We start from the raw sequence: 22,176 nt of genomic DNA on the forward strand, positions 1-22,176 counted from the left end.
GTGCCTAAGAAACATAGCATCAGGTTGAATATACTAATATATCATCTTGGTCAGGGAGGCTTTTATATGGGATGTATGTTCTATTTAGGTTTTTTTTTTAATTGTATGTTTAACGCAATTTCATATTATTTTAGCAAGATGATTTTAATTGTTATTACATTTTTATTGTAAAGCTTTTAACTGGTTTTCCATCATCATCCATTCTTTCAATCTTAACAAACATGCATATAAATGAAATAAGACAAAATGAAATGAAACGAATGACTCTTAGACAACCCACACTGACACACTTCCATTCATAGTACTTGCTGACTGATGGAAGGAGGCACCGTTGGGCCCTTCAGCACATTTAAACTTCTGGCAACTAAAATGTGTTGAAATCATGGAATCAACATCCATAAGGCATGAATCATAAGACGCTTGCACCCTTTCTTACCAGTAGCTTTATAGTACTTAAGGGTCATGAGCAGTTTAAAATGAAGACTCAACCACGCAACATTACCATGAACACATTTACTGCAAGTAGCTCTATGGAAAGCCAATTCAGATAAATATAAACACTATACAGAGCTTCAAGCCAGTCTCCCAAAACTGCAAATGTGCTGCGTTTTACCATGAAAAACAATGTACCAATATTTACAATGGAAGACACAGCCGGATCAATCAGCTCAAACTTTTAAACAGATCAGTGAAGCGGAAATAGCAAATATAATGAACAGTTTCAACCATATATGTTTTAGTTTGTACAGACAAATAACTGTCCAATATCAAATTAAAATTTACAGGACAAACATTGTTCCATCATTGGTTTTTTTTCTGTACTATACAGCAGCATAAAACGAGTGGCTGGAAGGTTGCCCACGTAGTGATATGTTTTACATAGTTGGAAAATGATCTCCCAGCACAATACTGAATAAGTTAGTTGCTGTAAACTAAGACAAAAAAGATTGCATATTTATAATGCTGTACCTGTTAAGTATTTGTACCAGTAGAGTTGAGGTTAACCATTTGCTTATTCATTCAGCATTTATAAAATCAGTGCTGTATATTGTACCATGGCAGCCTCAGGATCTAATGTGTAAAGAACGTAATCATTTGTTAAACCTTTTTTCACCATTCATTTTTTGAACTATCACCCCAAATTTCATTCTCTTTAAATAAAAATATGTAAACCTTTTTTTTTTAATTTAAAAAAAGGCAGTACCTATTGCATTGTTAATTTACAGAGTCCAAAGAAAACATAGATGGCAAGACAGTATTGTGGTCTAGAAAAGTGGTCATGTTTTTAAGTTAAAATCTGTTTAGCAGCAACTAGTTAACTGTACTCTTGAAAACCTTGCTTTTCTAGATTCAGAAACTCATCTGTGCTTTTAAACCCTGCAGCATATGTGTGTATATATATATATATATATAGGTCTATATATATATAATCTTTCTAATAACTGGGTTCCACGTAAATTCAGAGATATCAACTACCTTTGTCAAACGTTACCTATATCATCGCGTGACATGTATTATTAAGTCTAACCAAAATAGATTCTGATACACAGTAATGACATCAAAACTGACAGCAGGATCTAATTTGTTATACAAACTGGTCTAGGACTTTGAAAATGTCAGATGTCAGAAAGGTGAGGCAACCCTTACTCAATACTTGTACAATATACAAGGTAGAGGAATACCAGCTGTGTGGTGCCTGAGGATTTTGTGTACTGCTTTCAACTCTTTCAGTCATCAGTGCTTCTAATTAATTAGTATATACTTACTATGTGTACCGTCAACTAGCGTCGGTACCAATCACTAGTGTCATGCTCTTTAATGACGTACGCGAGGCACCTGGCTTTGGACTATGATTTCCAATTTCCACCAATATCCCTTATAAAGAAAAAAAGGCTTTCCTTTCCCCATGATAGGCATAAAAAGAAGAGAATATCAGTTATGCTTTTTCTAAGTTTGAAAGAAAAGTGGCTCCAAATAAAGGGGATTTTTTTCTTAACCCAAGTTTTTAAGATCAAGGGATTTCTCTATAAAAGCTCTACAGCACATCAATATGGTAATGCCAGGGCAATATACAGTTGAAGAGTCTGCCTTTTTCACCCCGTTTGAACGTGTATGTATATATATTTTCAAAAAAATCAATTCCCCGCTTATCCAAACTTGATAATTAATGGAAGTAATATACAGGGAGATGAAAGAGAATTTTCAAACTATAATTATGATACAACCAGATCTTCGATTCTACCTTTACATTCCAGATTATTTTCAGCAACAATCTTAAATTTAAGAGGACGTAGGATTATAAAAAATATATAGGATCCAAAACAAAAAACAAAAAAAACCTCGTACCATAAAGTGAAATGCAGCAAAAATAGAACGAGAGAGGTCTCGATAAATACCATCTCTCCCCCACATGGCGTAATGCTCTTCTTTCTGAAGTCGCATCTGAACTTGCGCACACATCAGCCTGGGAGGAGGGAATGCGAGCGAGGAGTAACGTGTGAGGGAAGGACAGACACTTGGTCACAGCCCTATCCTGCGCATGTTTACTTGGGATTAAATTCAACTGTGTTCAGGGATGCTTACCCGCATGTAACTGCACAGAATGGTGGCCTCCCTTTGCCTTCTTTTTCTCAAAAGGAGAACAGAGGAGAAGTCACCACCTGCCACCCATCATTCCAACTGGTCTTCAGCAGCTGCAGTTTGCTCAAGCAGCGGCTGTTTTCAAAGTGGCTGCAGATGGAGCAAAGAATAAATGGCTGCTTTGTCAAGGTGGCCACAAATGCTGAGGAGTGGGGCGGGATGTAGGCGAGGCAAAAAGGTGGTATCTTGTCCTCCTTCTTGGCCTTGTTCAGAGCAGGAGGTGGGGAAGGTGAACAGTGGCCTCTCTTATGGTACATGCAAGAGGACGAGCAGACACTAGAAAGAACATGCAGCGAGGTGGGATGGCAGAGGAAAGACAGACTCTCCCATTGACTACTTATTAGACGACGGTGGGGAAGGCTATGTGTGTTAGAATTTGCCATTGAAAATACTAGCTGCAGGCTTCTAGTCCTGAAAATGTGACCCACTGGTTTCGAGGAGAGTTGCAAGTAAGCATGCTTAGGATCTTCGTCTGTTGTTCCCATCCCCTCAAATATGGGTTTACGACTGCCAAAAAAACAACAAACCCACCCCTCAACCATTTATAAAACATTTATGCTATCACTTCAAGTACCAGGAAAGCAAACTCTGTATTAGGCTGATTCTCAGACAGCAAAAGTGACTTCTTCAAACAGCATCTGACAAGGCGAGGAAATGTAGAAGTAGCACAGGAAGTGACCAATTCTCCTCCGGCGTTTCACATTGACTTCCAGACAGATATGCTGGTGGGGGGCTTGGGGGAAGGGAGAGAGAAACCTCCATCATCAAAACTCATCTATGACAAAAGTTCATTCAAATTAGCACAAGTGTAGTAGACTCAACCATCACTCAATGAAAAATCATTCCCGACGACGCGTGTCCATGTCTGTGCTGCTGGAGGAAGCGGACAGAGCTGGCTGGAGATGGGCTCTGCTTCCAAAAGCACCACACAGTTATGGAGATACCAGCTGGAAAGCTTGCTCTTCTCACAATGGTTTCCATGGCAATGCCATCAGTCTAAGGAAAGAAAGAAAGAAAGAAAGAAAAACATTTTAGTGCAAGGGAAATAGAGGGAAAAAGATGTTTCTCCTTTAAAATTATTACTAGGAGTATGTTAGCCTCCATTCATAGATGTCCAAGAACAATTTCCGAGTTACGAAACTCCACAAAGAGAAGAGTTTGCAATGAAACAATTTAAACATTCCCTGTTTCACAATCATCAGGCATTTTGAAAAATGTCTTCTCTGATGCACCATGTGCTATTTGTATAACCTCAGCTACAGACAAGCAAGGCAAGGCAGCCCACATGGATGCTATCTACATTCAATGCATGGCGATGAAGATGGAGAATTTGAACCCTGATATGTATACATTTTCCAAAATGTTGCCCAAGCGGCTGAGATCTTATCAAGTATGCTTAAGATTACAGCAATGTACACTCCCTGTATACCATTTATTTAGACGCAGCATTCCAATACGTAAAACAATGATGAAAACAGACATTGTTAAGTTAGTATTAAAGAGGAATGATGTCCAAAGAGAGACGCAATTCAGTTCCCCAACTTAAAAAAAAAATCCAACTGAGCCCTTAAACAAATATGCTAGGAATTCAGGGAATGTGGAACATTTCAATCTAGAACAAACCGCCATGTGACATTTTGATAAATGTACTTTTTATTAAAAAGGGGGGGGGGTCACACAGAGCTTGCTGTAAATCAGTGAAATGTAGAAAGTTGCGGACAAAGTAGCCCACCGCAAAGTCTGGACAAAAAGATGGCAGAGGTTAACACTGTATCGCTGTTTGAAGAACTGCAGCATGGCTGAACATCTAGAGCAAGCTGCTCCATAGACCCAAACCATACAGGATTATAGGTCACAAACAACACTTGAAATTGTGCCTGGAAACAGGCCCTGTTGTAAAAATGAGTTGTGTACTTCCTACAACTAGACCTGGTTGAACAGTCTGCAACCCGCCCTTTAGGCCAGCTGAAGTTTCAGAGCATTCTTCAAAGACAGTTCCATGTTGAATGTGTTACAAGAGTCCAAATGAGATGTAACTGAAGCATGCATGTGCAACCCTGGCCAGATCAGACATCTCTCAAAACAGCTGAGCTGGCGCACAAGCTTTTACTGTGCAAATGAATTCCTGGCCACCACAGAAACCTGAGCTTGCAGGCTGAGCACTGAATCCAACAGCGCATGCAAGCTGCAAACCTGTGTCCCTGATTTGCCTTTCAGCTAAGCAGAGGCACCTCCGTCTTGTCTGGATCGAGCTTCAACACAACGTTTGTGTACTAAAACCTTCAAACTCTGTGGCACTGGTTAAGAGGAAGAGTTACACAGAGTGGCACTTTTGTCAATGAAGCTCTTTGAATCACAGCAGCATGATCTGCATAGTCAATACGTTTAATATGTTCTCCCAAAGTGTACTTCTAAAACCCTATGCACGCTTTGAAGTTAAGATTTTGCCACTCAGGGGCACAGAGTTCATACACTCAAATGCTGAAGACTGTTATTAAGAACTTAGAGACCTTTGTTACCTTATAAACTAGAAATGCTTCCTCTTTCCTGGAAGTAAACAGTTCTTTTCAGAAGTAGAAAGGGTGTGAGCAAACTGAAGCTCTTATGTACCTCTCAAAGATGTCTCTGCAGCTAGCAAGACAGAGTCCATCCCATCCCTGGGGCCAAATACACTGAATAAAAACAGACATTTTCTACTCCTGGTTGTCTCCAGCAGCAATTTTGGCCTGAAACAAGACACAGGTTCCCTCCACACATTCACACACACACCCCAGAAAAACAAAAAACCTTTAAAACCATTACGTGGACTCAACTTTACTAACCTTCAGGACCTGACATGACTAACCTTCTATGGGCATGGTTGCATGTTTCTCACAACTGCATACAGATACAGGAAAAGTAATGCAATATCAACATCCGATTTCTTTAAAACCTTGTCTTTCATAACGGTACTAAAGTAAGAATGAAGCTTTCTAGCATTTGTGGTTAAGGTATGTTTGAATGTATGTGGGTTACTCCTGGTGAGAAATCCCAAAAGCAAGAAGCCTTGCTGGATACGATTCCTGGGAAGGCAGGAGGAGGAGGGTTGATGATACAGCTTCTTGTCCCTCCCAAACCTCACAAAACCAGAGTGAAATGTGCAAGATATTGAAAAAATGCCGAAGTAGGCAAAATGAGAGGAAAACATGCTGGCCTGCCTAATTAGTTAGACAATCCATCTATTGATACTGCTAACTTCAGATCCCCCTCTTCCCTTTTCTTTTAAGGCAGAGAGACTGCCTTGAGCAGAACAGTCTTGCCACAAAGGAGAGATCACACACAAGACTATTAACTTCAAACATTCAGCATCTCTATAAACTCTAGTTCAACAGTAAACACAGTCGGGCACACAGGGATCTTACCAGCATCAGTGCAAGCAGGCACAGACTTGGCTAAGATATAACAATCCCCAACCAGTCCTGAATGTGTGTTTATTTGTCCCCTGCTGCGCCCCGTGCCTTAATTCAATATTTCCGGGGTTTACTAAACCACCGTTTCCCACAATGTTCAAACTGGGAAACTGGTTGAAACAGCATCTACAAACAAGGTTACTAAACTCAAGGGATATCTTTAGAGATCATGTCATCTGAACAAAGACATCAGTGTTTTGCTCTGTTGCTATGAGCAGCCCGAGTGTTTCCCTGTCCTAGCAAAAAGTCCTTCCACGGCACAGACATGATGTGCAAAAGTCAGTCTGTAGTACATCCTTGTATCCACACTCGCATACCTTATCCTCAGTCCAAGACAGAGAGGAGAGGCTACAGACTAAGTGCTTTGGAATTTGTCAGATCACCAGTTCAACCTAAAGGCTACTTTAGACTTTGGTTGCTGAAAACAACCTCCAGTATGTCGGTCTTGGAAGGATGTCATCACATTCATGCCAGCAATAATTTTATATACTTATATGAGAATGTCTATCCCTCTTTCAAAGAGAAGAGGGAAATCAGCTTGGAGGAATTCACACATTTATAATGAAATAAAATGAATTCTCTCATTAAATATACTGATACAGAGACTTTGAAGGGCTTTCACCAAACAGATGAGCAAGGATGCATCTTGTAGCAGCTCCTTCTGAAACCCCAAAGAATCTCCTTCCAGAATGTGAATGACACTAATGGAAATATACTCAAACAAGCAGACTACAGATCCCATTCTTTGTGCAAAATAGAGGGGTAATGGGCTGTATTTTGCATTTCATGGATGTTAATGCAAAAAGATCCCCACCTCACACACAGCCTGCACATTACTTATCAACCTTAAACTTTACTTTTGCCACCCTAGAAAGTCTAAAAAAATACGAATCATCCATCTGCCTTGGCATTGTCCAAACAAAGGAGAGTTGTGTTGATGAAAGGGTAGCCTAGAATCAAGCGTCAAGGAACGGTAGTGTTCCACAATTCACTCAGACCACGAACAGGACAGTTTTCAACTCCTAGTTCAGTTTCTAACCGACTCCAGAAGTTTCCAGTGGCAACAAATGTAAACATACCTGGTAAAACATTTACGTAACACCAGAAGGACACTGCTTGTAGTATTAGAACTCCTCCCTGTATAAACAAGACCTAGCCTGCATGTATCTCTTACAATAATTCCATGTCACTATTATGCTGCATTAATAGTCCTAGGGAAGCAGTTATGACAGCGGACAGTGTGGCCCAGAGGACAAAATGCAGCTTTATAATCACAGACATATTTTATCATCCCAGGCCTCACAGCATGGCCTCACAGTGGTCCCTCCACATTCGCTGGGATTAAGGGTAAAGGACCCCCATGAATGTGGAAAAACTGAAAATAAAAAACAAAAACCCTATTCTTTTTACCTGAGAGGACACCTCTTTAGGAACCTCCAGTGCAACTCTATGGTTAACACTTGCCAGAAGTTCATCATGGAATCATGCTGGAAGAACCTACAAATGTCTAGAGAAGCGTCTTCTCTAGGAACTTGTAGGTTCTCCAGCACAACTCTATGGCCAGCTTCTGGCAGAGTCGCATTGGAGGATTGTCAGATGCCTAGAGAGAACATATTTATCAAAACCGCAAATAATCAAATCCGCAAAAGTCAATGCCACAAATGTGGAGGGCCAATTGCATAGTCTGCCTCTGTTGTGCATCTACCAAACCCAAAAGCTCTTCCACTGGCCCTCTGAGGTAAAACAGGCCAGGAGAATGCTATTTCCAGCAGAAAAGCAATGGATAGGAAGACGACATGTGACATTTTCAGTGCCCAGGTTGGATGGAAACACGGGCCTTTCTAGAAAAGGGTCCTCTAGATGTTGTGGAACAGCATTATTCATCATTAACTATGGTGGGAAGAAGGTCAGCAGGGACATGAAGTCCTACAACATCTGGCAGGGCACACAATTCCCTCAATCCTCCACATTTCTGGAGGAACAATGCTTCCAGATTTTGTACCTGGGCGCCCACTGCACAGCAGAGAACAGATAGCGAAAACCAGCTTGAAATCAATGACCTTCTCTGTTGCAATTCCTTATCTGTAGAATAAGACTACAGGGAATATTACTGCTGTAAGGATACTTTTAAAGTCCTCTGCACATGAATTGTTGGTGTAGGAAACATTCTTTGAATACTCTACCATTATAAATGTTGTTGAGGAGCACTGAAAAGAACTAATGAGATTGTCCTGTCCTAACAAGGACTTCTCAGGAACATTCAAAAGCACTCACAAGCTTTCCCCCAAAATACTATAAAGGCATGATCGACCTCAGGGATTCCCAGACTTTGGTCCTCCAAATCCTCAGCTCCCAGAATCCTCAGCCAGACTGATCAACAGTCAGGAATTCTGGGAAGTCAAGTCCAAACCCTTTGGAGGACCAAAGTTTGGGAATCACTGATCTACCCCATCCCAACACATTCTGCTCAAGTGCACTCACTTCATGCTATTTTTAATTCATATTTACATTTTCAGCCAACTGAGCCACCCTCATTCTGATTTTCCATATGTTTAGATTATAATAGCATCTGAGGGATGTATATACCTTTCTGCACAGTTATCTTGGAAACCTAGTGCTGGTGACCTACATATATATATATATATATATATATATATATATATATATATTTAGCAGAGAGGCGGGGGGGGGGGGATATCAGTCTCTGATCTTCACAGCTGTGAACACCTTGAAAAAGAGTTTCCAGAGCATGCTCCTCAGCAATGCTTTGTAAAAAATAGTCAGAAAATATCCTAACAGACTAGCATGCCACGTCTCTGAAAGACTTTCATGCAAGAGAAAGCCATCGGCTCAGGAGCTGTTGAACTTAAAGGAACTGCAGAAGGACAGAGAGCAGCAGAGCCTGAAACATACAAGAGAAATCAGAAATGTAGGAGATGCTACGATTCAGTGGATACTCACAAAACTGATGTAGGATGTAAGGGAAGGAACTGAAAAACAGCATGAACTTAGGGAAGATTAGGACAGGAGTGGGCAACTGTAGGAGCCAGCGGGGAGCTGCAACGACCCTTGAGGAGATTTGGAGAGGGATAGCATCCGAAGCACTACCCCACTGCAAGGGAAAAACAATGTCTTCTCTTAAATACCCCCACTGCCCTCTACAGATGGAGCAAGGATGTCATTTTCACCATGTTTTAGCCCCCTGAGCCATTGTAGGACAAAGAGAGGCCTTTCTTCAAAACACGAGGAGACACGAAATCACTTCTGGTTTACTTCCAGGTCTTTCCTGGGCCTAAAATGGCCCGGATTCCTCCAAACATGACAAAAGACCACCTGCTTGGTGGCCTTTTGAGGTAATATTCTTATTCCTGGGGAACTTGGGGAGGCTGCCTGTGGACCATGGGCCTCACTTTGCCCAGCCCTGGGTTTATAATAAAGAGGGGAAGGAGAAGGTAGGAAGCTGCTTTATTGTACATCAAATCAATGGTCCATCTAGCTCTTGAGTTATCAGCACAGATTGGTAACAACTCTCCCAACATTTCTGACATGCGCCTTTCCCCGCCCTACCTGAATTACATCTGTGGCCTTCTGGAGGCAAAGCAAGTACCCTATTACTAAAATATAACCCTTCTCCCAAATAAGACTCAAAGACTAGTAACCCATCTGGTTTTTAAACAATGTCGATGCTAATTCTGCACTTCAGGAACTGCAGAATACACACCATTCCCCTATCCTCCCTTTGTGTTCAGTGTGGCTGCAGACTCTCTGAATCTGACTCTAGATCCTCTAACAGGAGATCCATTGTGTGCCTCCATCTCTTTCTCACCTTCAAATAACTGAAAAGTGCATCAAGATTTATCCCCACAGCACCTTGGGCCCACATCTGAATGCTTCCTGAGATCAAATACTTGTTGTTAGAAAACAACACGTTGGGGAAGTTCCAGCTTAGGGCAAAAACTACATAAAGGGAAGTGGTTTTGGAAATATCCAGGGGAAATACCAAATATGAAACATTACCCCAGACATACAGTGGGAAGGCTATACCAGTGATACTGCTGAACAGGGAACATGAATCTCTTCTATAAATCCATTCTTTTAAAGAAAACCAACCAACTTCTCCCATTTCAGACAAGACCCTAAGATGCTTAACTTTCAACAGGTAATAGGGAAAGGGAAAAAAGATCCCTACAAACAAAAGTGATTCTTACAGAGACTGCAATGGTCCATGATGGGTATGGCCTGTTCTTACCAGTTCATAGGACACCTATTTTTGCTTTCCTGGTTTGTGTGTGTGTGTGTGTGTGCACATGGATGCACAAACACACACTTGCCTATTTAGACTCGCAACTGGGCCAGAGGTCAAGCAGGCAGGCAAGCAGCTACTCTGCCTCCATGACTAAAGTACAGTACTGTTTTTATAGGAATAAAGGTGAGGGTTTTTTTACCAGCATTGGGTTATAGCTTCAGTTGCTGAAATTCCTCTTGTCACCAAGCAGTCGAAAGTATAGGATCAGCGCCTGTAAAGAGCCGGCCACCCTAATAATTGTCCTGTGACTTGACGCTGTGAGCATCCGCAGTCTCCTTCCATCTCCATCAGCCGGATGGCATTTTGCTCCTCAAAACCCTGAAAGTTTCTGTTTCAACATGTACTGCATAAAGGTAATTATTATGGTTGCCTTTAAGATGCCTAATAAAGCTGCACGTGACCCGAGTCAAAAAGACAAACAGCAATTTGCAGGGTGGGCCAAGGAGGCTGCCCTTTGGGTCACAGAGACCAGGTAAGAGTGAGTCACCCCGTTTTTGGACAAATACAGGAGGGAAAGGTTTGCTTTGTTTTCCTCTCTCTTCTTCCTCCTCTCTTGCCTCTGGCCACAAAGACTGTGCCATTTTTAAAAACCTTTGGTCCACTTTTAATAAAACTTTAGCGGATACCTTCCTATTTCTTATCTACTTCAGATCATCCCCCTGGAACCTCTTACACTAAGACTGGATTTTATGCCACAAGGAAATGAAGAATTTGGGTACAAACCTAATCCTCTCTCATTATAATAGGTGGGTGATTTGGGACCTGGCTCATCTGCCACCTGCCAAAACCCACTTTCCATCCTTCCTTCCCTTGCTAACAGCTAAGTTCCTCCAAAGTTCCCTGAAATTCAATGCTGCATCACTTCAGGATGAAGGCAATCTTAGGCTCCACAGTGCTAGAAACGGGATTTAAAGCATCCACAACTCCTACCAAAGGACCCAGTTCCTGTAAAAAGAGTTATGTGTCATTTACTTATAGAGGGAGAGGGTTGCTTATTCTGGTTGGCTTCTCTGTCTCATGCCTCTGCTCAGATTTTCTGTCCTAAAAGAGTCCTAACAAACCAACCAAATGCCTTTCATTACAAGTTGGCCCTTCAAAGTTGCGGCTTTGACTTTTGCAGCTTTGATTGTGGTTTCAACTAATATGTTCTCTCTAGGAATCGCTACCAATGCAAGTCTGCCAGAAGTTGGCCATAGAGTTGTGCTGGAAACCTGGACGTTTCTAGAGAAAACCCTTTTCTAGGCATTTGTAGGTCCTCCAGCATGATTCGATGATCAACTTCTGGCCGATGTTGACCACAGAGTTGCCCTGGACCTGGAGATTCCCAGAGAGGGGCTCTCTCAGGTTAAAAGAACAGTACTTTTTAATTTGCCATTTCTCCACATTCATGGAGGGCCCTCACCCCTAACCCCAGCGAATGTGGAGGGACCAGTGTATTTTCAGTTAAGCTCCCAGATGCCAAAATCCACTGATCAGCTAAGCTTGCCCTGAAAACACCAATTGTTTCATCAAGACAAGTGTAACTTGGGACAAAAGCACAATCTTAAGGATGCAGATGGCCTAGTTAACTAGTTACAGTGACTCTCTTGGTGTACATCCATTTGGTATTCTAAAGCAGCAGGGAAAAATGGCCACAAAGCAAGGGAATGGAGGAGCATCCCATTTTCTAACACTGATTAGTAGCATCAATAGAAGTGAACTGGCTCTGTGCTTTTGTAAGGCGGCTTCAAAGAATGTGAGCACAACAACCTGCCTGAGAGCTAACTAGAAAAATATCAGAACTGAAACACCACCATTAAATCTGGTTTATAATGATTAACTGAAATGGTATGCACTACGTTTTCTACAGCATCATCAACCTTTTCTGCTCGGTTCCATATAGAGATTTGGGAGTACATTAAAAGGGCACATAATGCCCCAAAGCTACAGAAACAACACCCCCTCCACTTGCCTCTTTATTTTAAGACCCAAAATGCTAGTTTATGCAAACAGCCCCACTGACTCTAAACTCTTACAATGTGGCTTTCATGATCTACTTTGATGAAGTCTTTTTTGAAACTGCTGCCAGTGACACCGAAATTCAAAAGTGCTGAAAACTGACATATACTTCTCTGAGTTTTGACAGAGGTTTATCAGCTACTTCTGTCAAGCGTTGGAGGAAATCACAGAAGCACTTTATTCAGGCTTCTTGAGGAAGTCATCTCTTTAGTGAAGTTATGAGCAGCAGCCCAAAAAGTGATTAAGGTGTTCACGGCTCATTGAAGTCTATGGCGGCATGTCCTGGCCAAGTTATGCCACGCATGTTAAGTTTCAGTCTGGACCAAGACTACTACTAGTCTTATACCCGCCCACCTCAATTCAAAATTAACAAATACTTTCTTTGGTTAGAAATGAGTGTCATTTTCATGGGTACTAGCTTCTTACAGCCACCAAACACACACAAAGAGATCCACCTTGAAATGTTGTTTAAAAAAACCCAGGAACTTTTTGATTTCTTCACAGAACTGGATGAATTTGTAGGGATAGTTGTGTTTGCTAAAAGGATGATGCCTGCCAAGTATCAGATAAATAGGTGCCCACAAAAGCAGCATTTATACTTTGGAATTTTCCAAAGAATTATGATCCTACTCCTCTTCTCTCCCCCTTCCTTTACTTTTGCGGACGCTTCTTATGAAAATAACACACAACTTAGACACTGTAACATTCCAGAGGGAAATGTGCATCATCATCATCATCATCATCATCATCATCATCATCATCATCATCATGTTGAATGGGAGTCTTCAAATTTGGGGATGCCAGCTACTTATAGAGATAACCAACATGCCTGGGTTAACTCACAGGATTATTTTAGAGACACAGTAAGGCGGATGAGTAAAACATTGAGTCAGGAGGGGGAAAAACTGCCCTGGCTCAATGCTAGGGAAACTTGGGAACTGTAGGCCTGATACAGACAGCCAAAATAAAGCTGCTTCGAGTCACTTAGGAGGTATGCTGTTTAAATGATACATGCGTCCTAAGAGTCCAGAAGCTGCACCAAAGCCATGCTCCAGTCCTAAGGACTGGAGTGCAGCTTTGGTGCGGCTTCCGGACTCTTAGGACGCATGCATCATTGAAACACCATACCTTCAAAGTAACCTGAAGCAGCTTTATTTTGGCCTGTGTGTATATGGCCATAGTTTATTGTGGGACCAGATTTCTCTCACAGAGGCTAAATGTCTCACAAAACTACAGTTCCCAGAGTTCCCTAGCATTGAGCCAAGACAGTTCAAGTGGTCTCAAACTGGATTATCTCTGCAGTGTGTTTTGTACCTAAGTGAACTTTAGCAACCGCTTGCGTTCCAAACAACCAGGTTTTGCCTATGGAGGGGCATGAGAGAAAGATTTGGAATGGAGACATTATTTGGGAAAGGGTGCTAGTCCTGATACTTTTCCATTGCAACTCCACCTCAAGCCACTCAAAGGCATGCTTACAAGGATAAAAATGCATGCGGAGTCTTTGTGGAAGGGGCAGCACACCTTTGCTCCCATGTCTTTCCTCCTCCTGAAATAGGTTTTCAATAGCAGAAGTGACTGGTGTGCTGCTACTTTCACTTGTGTGTAATGTTCAGTTATGCCCACAAGAAGTCACCTTCATTTACCACAGAAAGTACATTGTTCTGCCTTCCTCAGTTTTAGTCACTTAGTGATACGGAACAAGCTTTTCAACTCTTCCCATTCACAAAAACTGAAGGAGGAGGGGAAAGGCAATAGTCTTAACAGAGGATGAACTGTGCTCAAGCTTTTTTAATTTTGATCAAGGTAAAAGAAGCGCTTCAAGAGGGTTTTGTGTGTGTTATTATTTTTTCAGTCAGTGTAAGCAGAGGGTCCTTGACTTCGAACAATGAAACGTCAGGAGTTCAACAGCTTCTTGTATTATTCGTTTTACTCTGCTTAAGCATAAACACATTCAAGTTTTAGTTATATAAATCATATAGAATTCTGTGCCTTTCTCTCAGGGAAGTAATCTCTCTCATGTTGGAAATAAAAGCATATACAAGACCATAAGCAAACTGATAAGAAAAACAGAAATGGGTTCAACGACAGTGACCTGAAACTCCAGCCTTGTTTCAGAGTTTTAAGCATCCCGAGGCAAGTACTGTAGTGTTTTCAGCAGCCTAGGCAACTAGGCTTGTCTGAATAACCACCATTCGAAATGTGAGGTCTCTGAAAGAACACTTACATCCTAAGTCTTTCTTTTTCCAAATGAAAAATTGTTAAAATAAGTGGGGAATCTCACCACACAGAAAGGAAAGCCAAAACAATAACATCAAATATATTGGTCTCTTTCCACTATTGGCTTTTAACTGTATGGATGTCAAACTAGGGATATTAGTAAACTGAGCGACATGCTTTGGTGGATAAGAATAAGTATGTACCTAGAAAGCAGAACAAGTAAACTTTTCTATGAGAAAAGCATGCTGTAGGGTTCTGTTCTGTCTCCTTTCATGAGTCAAGTCAGAGGCCATGAAAGCACCAAAGGTGAAAGCTACCGACCCCAAGGGCATTACACCTTATTCTTTTGTTTTGCCATTCCATCTTCTCTGTGGCTCTGTTTGGTTCCCACTAACTGAAGACATTGCAAATTTTTCTACCTGCAGGAGCTCAATAGCAAATAAGCTCTCTTTAGGTTTCAACTGCAGCCCTAACAAGGCCATGTTTTCAACGGATGTTGAGAAAGCGTCTAAAGTTTAAATGCAGCCATATGTCCAGATCTGGGGAGTCAGCCCCACTCCATAGTTGTGTTCTGTTGTCACTGTGCTGAGCAAAGTACAAACTCTTTTGAAAACCTCTGGAGGGCACCAAGGGCACTATGGGTCTTCGTCACTTTATTCGAATGAAATGAAACTTTGCCAACAGGAAGAAGATGGAACCTAAAAGTTATCCATTCACTTAGAAGAACACCTGAACAACTTGGGTTTAGCCAGACAGCAAGGGAGAAAACTTGGGGCTGTGAGGGAGGGACAGACAAACACAGTTCATAACCTTTCCTCTAATATCATACTCTTTAAGGATCTGGACTTTTTCCGCTGTGGATCCTCAATGGTAAGATTAAAATGCCCATCATCCCTAGCCAGTGGGACAATAGTAAGGGATGATGGAAGCTGTAACTCAACTATCAAGGTTTGGAAAAGTTACCTTGAAGCCTTCAGAGTGAACTAGGGCACATACAGAAATCCACATTCAGCTTGCCAGCCATTTTTATATGAATCTAGAGCAGTTGTCCCCAAACTGTGGTCTTTAAGGGATTTTGGACTCCAGCTCCCAGAATCCCACTCTGTTGACCCACATGGCTAAGACTTCTGGGAGCTGAAGTCCAAAATCTCTTAAAGGGTACAATTTGGGGACCACTGATCTAGAGCATTTTTTAAAATATCCACTCATAAAGCAATGCAGGAATAGTTCTCCCTTTTAACAGAAAGGATAGGATACTTATTCTATATTAATAAGCATCTGACCTTCATTCAAACAGCCATGAGAAACGTAACAGGAGGAAAATCCTATAACTGGGTATGGATTGTGCCTCTGACCCCATGACTAGTTTTTAAAGGATACAAGCATCAAAGTTACATTACTCTATGACCCTAATAAACCATGACACTATTATTGCTGTAAGATCCTAGCAAACATATTCCAGAACACAAGAGAGCTACAGGTTAAGCCTCCCTCCTCCAAAATGCTTGGGGCCACAAATTTTATGGATTTGGGATATCTTGGGATTTTGGAGAGCCTGTATTTGCACATAATGAGGTACATCTTGGAGATGGAACCCAAATCTGAACACAAAATTCATTATGTTCCATATGAACCTTATAGCAGTGATTCACACATTTTAGTCCTCCAGGTGTTTCGGACTTCAGCTCCCAGAAGCCTCAGCATACTTGGCCAAAAGTCAGGAATTTGGGGAGCTGATATCCAAACCATCTGGAGGACCAAAGTCTGGGAATCACTGCCGTATAGACACACCCCATAGTAGTTTAATACAACATCTTTAATAAGCTTTGACCATCAGAAAGCACAAGTGTCCCTATCTCAGCCACTCATAAAAAAGGTTTTAGTTTTGGGATTATTTTGGATTTCAGAACGCCAGATAAGGGAGACTCAGTCCGTATTACTAGGGTAATCTTATAGAGATCAACTGGGATGTGATCCCTGTGTGTCTATTTCATTGATTAATTTGTAAAAGACATATCTAACTTCCCAAGTGTGTACATTTGCATGACTTTAAGCAAGCCAAGCTCTTTCAAAAACCTATCACTCAACTCACATGACCAACAAGAAACCTGTCTAGAGTTGCAATCTTATGTACACTTATTTATAAGTAATCCTCATTGAATTCAGCAAAGAAATACCTCCAAGTAAAAACAAAATCCTTCAAAAGGGGGGAGGAATGCCAACAGCAAACAAAATGCCGAGATCTGCAGCCTTCCCAATGAACCTTTTTCCCCCTGGAAATATTCATTACTCCCCTCCCCATAAATTCAGTGTTAAGTTTATATCATCAATACAATCTAATGAAGCTCGACGCATGTTTAACAAAATGCCACTTGTCAATAGAAGGCATCAGGTTATAAACACTTCATCTCAGACTGTAGAGAGTCTGTATCATGAATCTGGAAACAATACATTTCCTTTCCCAGGACCCCAGAAAGTGATGGGTTTTTGCCCAACTTACCTAAAAACCGTGACAAGGAACCTAAAGTGTTCAGATTCATCGTGGAAAGCTGTCTGATCTTTAGAATTGCTATTGTAGCTAATGCTTTTATGACAGTATTGAAACAGGGAATGCCTCCCCCCCAAAACTGATAAATTAGAAACATAGGTGTAACTTACAGCAGGAATTTGCTGACTTCAAGCTTTAATGATCAACTTTGGGCTTTTTTTCTAGATCTACCAAACAGAGTTAGCTGCCAAATAATGCTTCAGGGTGGAATTAAGGAAGATGGTGGCTCATGGTACATGCTCAGCCCAGGAATTTATGACTCCCTGGCCTAAATACCTTAAAGCATTGGTCCTCAGACTGTGCCCTTTAAGAGATTTTGGACTCCAGCTCCCAGAATCCCAAACTATTGGCCAACATGGCTGAGCCTTCTGGGAGCTGGAGTCCAAAAAGGGCACATTTTGGGGACCACGGCCTTAAAAGCACCAGGTCCATCCAATCTTGGAAGCTAAGCAGGGTCTGCCCTGGTTAGTACATGCATGGGAGACCACCAATGGATAGCAGGTGATGTGGTCTGACCTTCAGAGGAAGGAACCGGCAAAGCCACCTCTGAGGATGCCCTGCCTGAGAAACCTCTCTGAAATTCATGGGGGTCGCCATAACTTGACAGGTGACTTGAAGGCACACATATTTGAAATGAACCCTATTCCTGCTGAAAATCGCCCAGAAATTTACCAGGAGATTCTGATCTAACTCCTGGCCAGCTCTGATGTATGGTTACCTAAATACAGTACTGAATATATAAACAGCATGAGTATCACTGGACTAATGACAATTTTAACAAAACTAGCAACCACCCAACTAAGCCGCATAAATGTATTTAAATATAGCAAGTTACCATGACCTAGCTCTTTGGTTTGGACTATGGTCCAATACACACTGCAGAAATATTCCAGTTCAAGACTGCTTTAACTGCCCTGGCTCAGCACTAAGGAATCCTGGGAATTGTAGTTTGTTGTGGCACCAGAGCTCTCTGACAGAGGTGGCCAAATGTCTCACAAAACTACAGTTCCCAGCATTCCCTAGCATTGAGCCAGGGCAGTTAAAGTGCTCTAAAACTGGATTGTTTCTGCAGTGTTTTTAGACCCCATCTGCATTCAGTGACAACTACCCAATGATAAGAGTATGCTAAATGAAAAGTGTGGCAATTTAAAAAAAAAAAAGGAAGCTGTGGTTCACAATAATGTGCTGAAATTGTGCATGCATTCGAGTTTTGTGGGTGCTTGCCAAAGACTACAAACCTTTCCTCGCAGAGTTACACTTCAGACCGTCCGATCTGCTGAAGTCTATGCTTACATACACTCCACTTTCCAGGTTCAGAGTACCGTTTGGGAGGTGGCAGTTTGGTGTACTAGGGCTCTCCTCACAGTTTAAAGGGTTCTCCCGTAAATTTAGAGCTATATAGTTCAAGCCGTTCTGAAACCCAGTCGAAGTATCTCTGGACATCTTGCCTTCGTGGCTGTCTGAAATGTGTTCTTCGGGCTTCAGCCACACATTGTCAAAGGAGGCAGAGCTGTGCCTTTTACTACTGTCAGTAAAGAAAGAGGAGGAAGTGGTAACGGTGGCAGCCGAGGAAAAGGTTTCAGAGCTATGCCGCCTCCTTCCTTGAGGGTCAGCGCGGATGACTTTAGGGACTACAGGAGGGTCAGGGCCGGGAACAGGGAAGTCGCTGCCACCGGGATACTGGTCAACAATGCAGAGTCTGTTAACTATGGAAGGAGGACTATCAATCTTCAGGCCATTTTTGCTTTCGGTGTTAAATGGTCCAGGGGGTGTTGCTGCCATGCTGAAGGTCATCTCAGTGTAGTCATCAATCCTACCACTTGCAGTGCTGACACAAGCCGTGCCAAAGGAGAGCCTCGTGTAATCGGCATCAGGTGGGTTCCTGGGGATGCTGGAACTTGCATAAATAGAGATATCGGTCAAAGAGCTGGAGAGGTCTTTAGCAGCTTTGGGGGACTGAACATCAAGGTCCACACTCATATAGTCAGAAAGGGGCGACTGCCTATGGTCACTGCTGGAACCAAGAGAGGATGGAGATCCCTCCGCAGATAAAGAATACGGTGTGTTACTTGCTTTTTCACCAAAGTCAATATTTATGTATTCTCCAGGGCTGGATGGCTCAAGCGGAATCGTACGGTCGTACATTCTGGGTATGGTGTTACTACCTCTAGTACCTAAGGGAAGCCTTGTAGGCCTGATAACTCTGTTCTGCACCAGGCCTTCGTCAGACCCTTTTAGGAGAGGTGTTTTGGAAAGGCCATTCGCCAAAGCTTCATTACTGATATTTCTGCCATTGTCAGGCTCATCATACAGTAATTTTCCAGGTGAGGACATTGGGACATATTCATCATGTTCACCGTTTTCTCCTGACAGAGTCTTAAAGCTTCGTGGGAGAGAGAAGTAAGAGCCAAAAGTTTTGGAGCCAGCGTTGGTATGCATATAATTTGAGTCACCAGGTTGTTTTGGAGCACCTGAACTTCCAGGTGACATATCCATATACTCATTGCTTGTCAATTTTTCACCGCCGGTTTTAGAATTAAATCCAGTTAAAGGGCTCCGTACGGGAGAAGAGATTGCCCTGGGAAACATCATCATATACCCCTTGGAGTCAGCCTGAGTTGATGACCAAGAGCTGTTTATCTGTTTTGGAACAGACACGCTTTTAGGAGTCATTGGCAGATAATCACTGTTGCTTGCAAGGGAGGATGCAACTCCTGGCATCATTGGCATGTATCCATCATCTCTGGCTTTGTTCCTGTTTTGATTACATACAGATTCAAGGGCAGATTCCCCATACTCGGGTTCAGGGTTAGTTTTGAATTTTGGCGATTCAGAACAAGGCAGGCGCCCATGGTTTCCCACCGAATCCTCGTCTAAAGAAGCTGCAGTTTGGGATGTTCTCTGCTGGGCCAGCGCACACACAGGCTTGGTTAAAGAGTAAGTTCTTTTTCTGAAGCATTTCTCAGCCTCCCGGTAATCATCTCTCGAGCTGTTATTATCCATTTGCTGCTTGCTCATAGACATGTATTCACTCAAACAATTCTCTTCCCTGATCGGCGGCGTATTGCCCAAGGAATCTGGGGTATTACTTCTCACACGAAAGTACCTAAAGTCTCCAGGGCTGGAGCCGTATTCGTCGGAAGAAATAAAGCCTCCATCACTCGGGGAGCCACAGACAGAAGAACTGGAAGGTCTCACAAGGGTATCCGAAGCCGATCCATGGCCGCTACTTGAAGAAACACTGATGGGGCTGGTAGTAGATGGGAAATGGGACACTGGCAGAGAAGCTGACCTGGTGTGATAGGAAGAGCTGAACGCTGCTCTGACGTACCGCCCGCTGCCTTCCTGGCGACCCAAATTCATCCTTGCGGTGTTCAGATGAATCAGGCTGCCAGTAACTGACCTGAACGGTCTGGTCATGGTCCCCTCCCCTTCGCTGGAAGTTCGGAAGCGGTAGGAACTGCTACTCTTGGTGGTAGGAGGGGTCCCTCCGGTAATGCTTTCGGTTCTGGATCTCCTCTGCAAGCCGGTCTGGCTGGGAGGCAGGTTGCCCAGGTGCCTCCTGGTCGTGATGAAGGAGATAGGGTTGGTGCTACTGCCGCCCCCGGAGGACTGGCTCTTGCTGCGAGGCCTGAACTCCGAGAAGGCTTTCAAAGCTTTCATGGTCTCCAGGAAGGTCTCGTGCATGTTCTGGGCCACCACCGAATCGTCCACTTGCATCCAGAGCTCGCCCGGGCCGATGGAGGCGGACCTGCCCACCTCAATGAAGAAGAAGTTTTCCGAGTGCCCGCAACGCCTAATGTTCATCAGCTGCAGGTGGACCGAAGGGACCTCGGTATTCAGCTTGACCAGGTGGATGGCTTTGCTGGAGAGGCACAGCCGGTAGACCCCCGTCAAGTTCTTCGTCTGCCCCAGCCCTTTGGGCTTGACGTTCACCTGCCAGACCTCTTTGAAGGCGGCGCCCGGCCTGAGGTTGGCGCCGTAATGCTCATCATCGTCGTCCAGCTGTGGCTCGGCCTGGTCCTCTTGCTCCGAGAAGCCCCGCTTGCTTTGGCTCATGAGCTCGCTGATGGCTTGGTACCACCCGTCCTGCTCCGCCTCGTTCTCGGCCACCATGGCGAAGTACTCGTCCTTGGTGTAGAGCGCGACGATGTGCTTGTGCTTGGCGTCCGCCCTTCGGCTCACGGTGAAGCACTGGTAGAGAGGGATCACGCGCTTCGGAGGCGGGCAGCAGAGGGCCGCGTTGGCTCCGGACGCCGCCGCCGATGCCGCCGCCGCTCTCACGCTACTCTTAAACTTCTTCTCGCTGTCGTAATACTCCAACCTGGCCGGGGCCAGCCGGCTCTCCGCCCGGAGCACGAAGTAGCGCTTGTGGCCGTGCTTCTGCTTCCGGAGGTAGCCGCATTTCCTGACGTCGTCCCCGAAGGTGACTCCAGCGGGGGCAGAGGCCCGTCCGCAAGGCATAGGCACCTGGCCCGAAGGAGGAGCTTGCGTAGCAGTACCGGGCTTCGTCCCGGCCGGGGTCAAGATGGCCTCTTCCTCTTGGACCAGGCAGAGGGAGGTGCTGGGGGATCTCCTCAGGAGCAGCAGCAGGTGGTGGTTCGGCGGTGGCGGAGGAGGAGCAATAGGAAGCGATAGAGGCTGAGGAGCAGAAGGAGCCGTTCCAGTGGGGCTGCAGTCCAGCTCCGGGTTTTCCTCAGCCCTGCAATAGTCCTCTTCGGCATCGTTGTCTTCCTTTCCTCGGCTTCCTTGGGCGCTCGCCATCTTCAATTGGAAATGCCTAAGGAAAGGAAGGAGAAGCCGGCCTCAGTGGAGGGGAATGCGGCGCTCCAAGGCCTGGGCCGCCATGGAGGGAGCCTTCTGAGCCTCGGCCCTTCCCCGCCGCCTCTGCCGGCCCCGCTTTCGCTGCTACTCGCCTCGCCTCAGAGAAGAGGAGGCTCCTCCTCGACGGCGGCGACGACGGCGGCGCCACGGCGAAAACATCACGTGACCCCCCCTGCGGGAGGGAGCGGGAAAGG

General features: G+C 43.8%; 1 protein-coding gene across 4 annotated transcripts; it reads right to left on the bottom strand.

Annotated features, from left to right (window-relative positions):
- Positions 1-498: 498 nt before the first annotated feature.
- On the bottom strand, positions 499-22,157 carry IRS4 (insulin receptor substrate 4). Of its 4 annotated transcripts, XR_006104926.1 has the most exons (4): positions 18,397-22,157; positions 3,215-3,636; positions 2,347-2,464; positions 499-1,071 (listed from the first exon to the last, which is right to left on the bottom strand). XR_006104926.1 is itself a non-coding variant. In XM_042477942.1 (2 exons), exons 1-2 carry the CDS (start codon positions 21,920-21,922, stop codon positions 3,632-3,634), a joined length of 3,531 nt encoding a protein of 1,176 aa, XP_042333876.1. In that variant the 5' UTR covers positions 21,923-22,157; the 3' UTR covers positions 499-3,631. The 4 variants fall into 4 exon arrangements, 1 of the variants encoding a protein (XP_042333876.1); XR_006104924.1 differs by having other exon boundaries at positions 499-2,464; XR_006104925.1 differs by having other exon boundaries at positions 2,347-3,636.
- Between the last annotated feature and the right edge of the window lie 19 nt (positions 22,158-22,176).

Source organism: Sceloporus undulatus, chromosome 7, assembly GCF_019175285.1.
Source record: "Sceloporus undulatus isolate JIND9_A2432 ecotype Alabama chromosome 7, SceUnd_v1.1, whole genome shotgun sequence".
In the NCBI taxonomy this organism is placed as follows: domain Eukaryota; kingdom Metazoa; phylum Chordata; class Lepidosauria; order Squamata; family Phrynosomatidae; genus Sceloporus; species Sceloporus undulatus.

Bases quoted from the DNA above. Each gene is read 5' to 3' on its own strand.
- IRS4 (XM_042477942.1), bottom strand. From the start codon at position 21,922: ATGGCGAGCGCCCAAGGAAGCCGAGGAAAGGAAGACAACGATGCCGAA.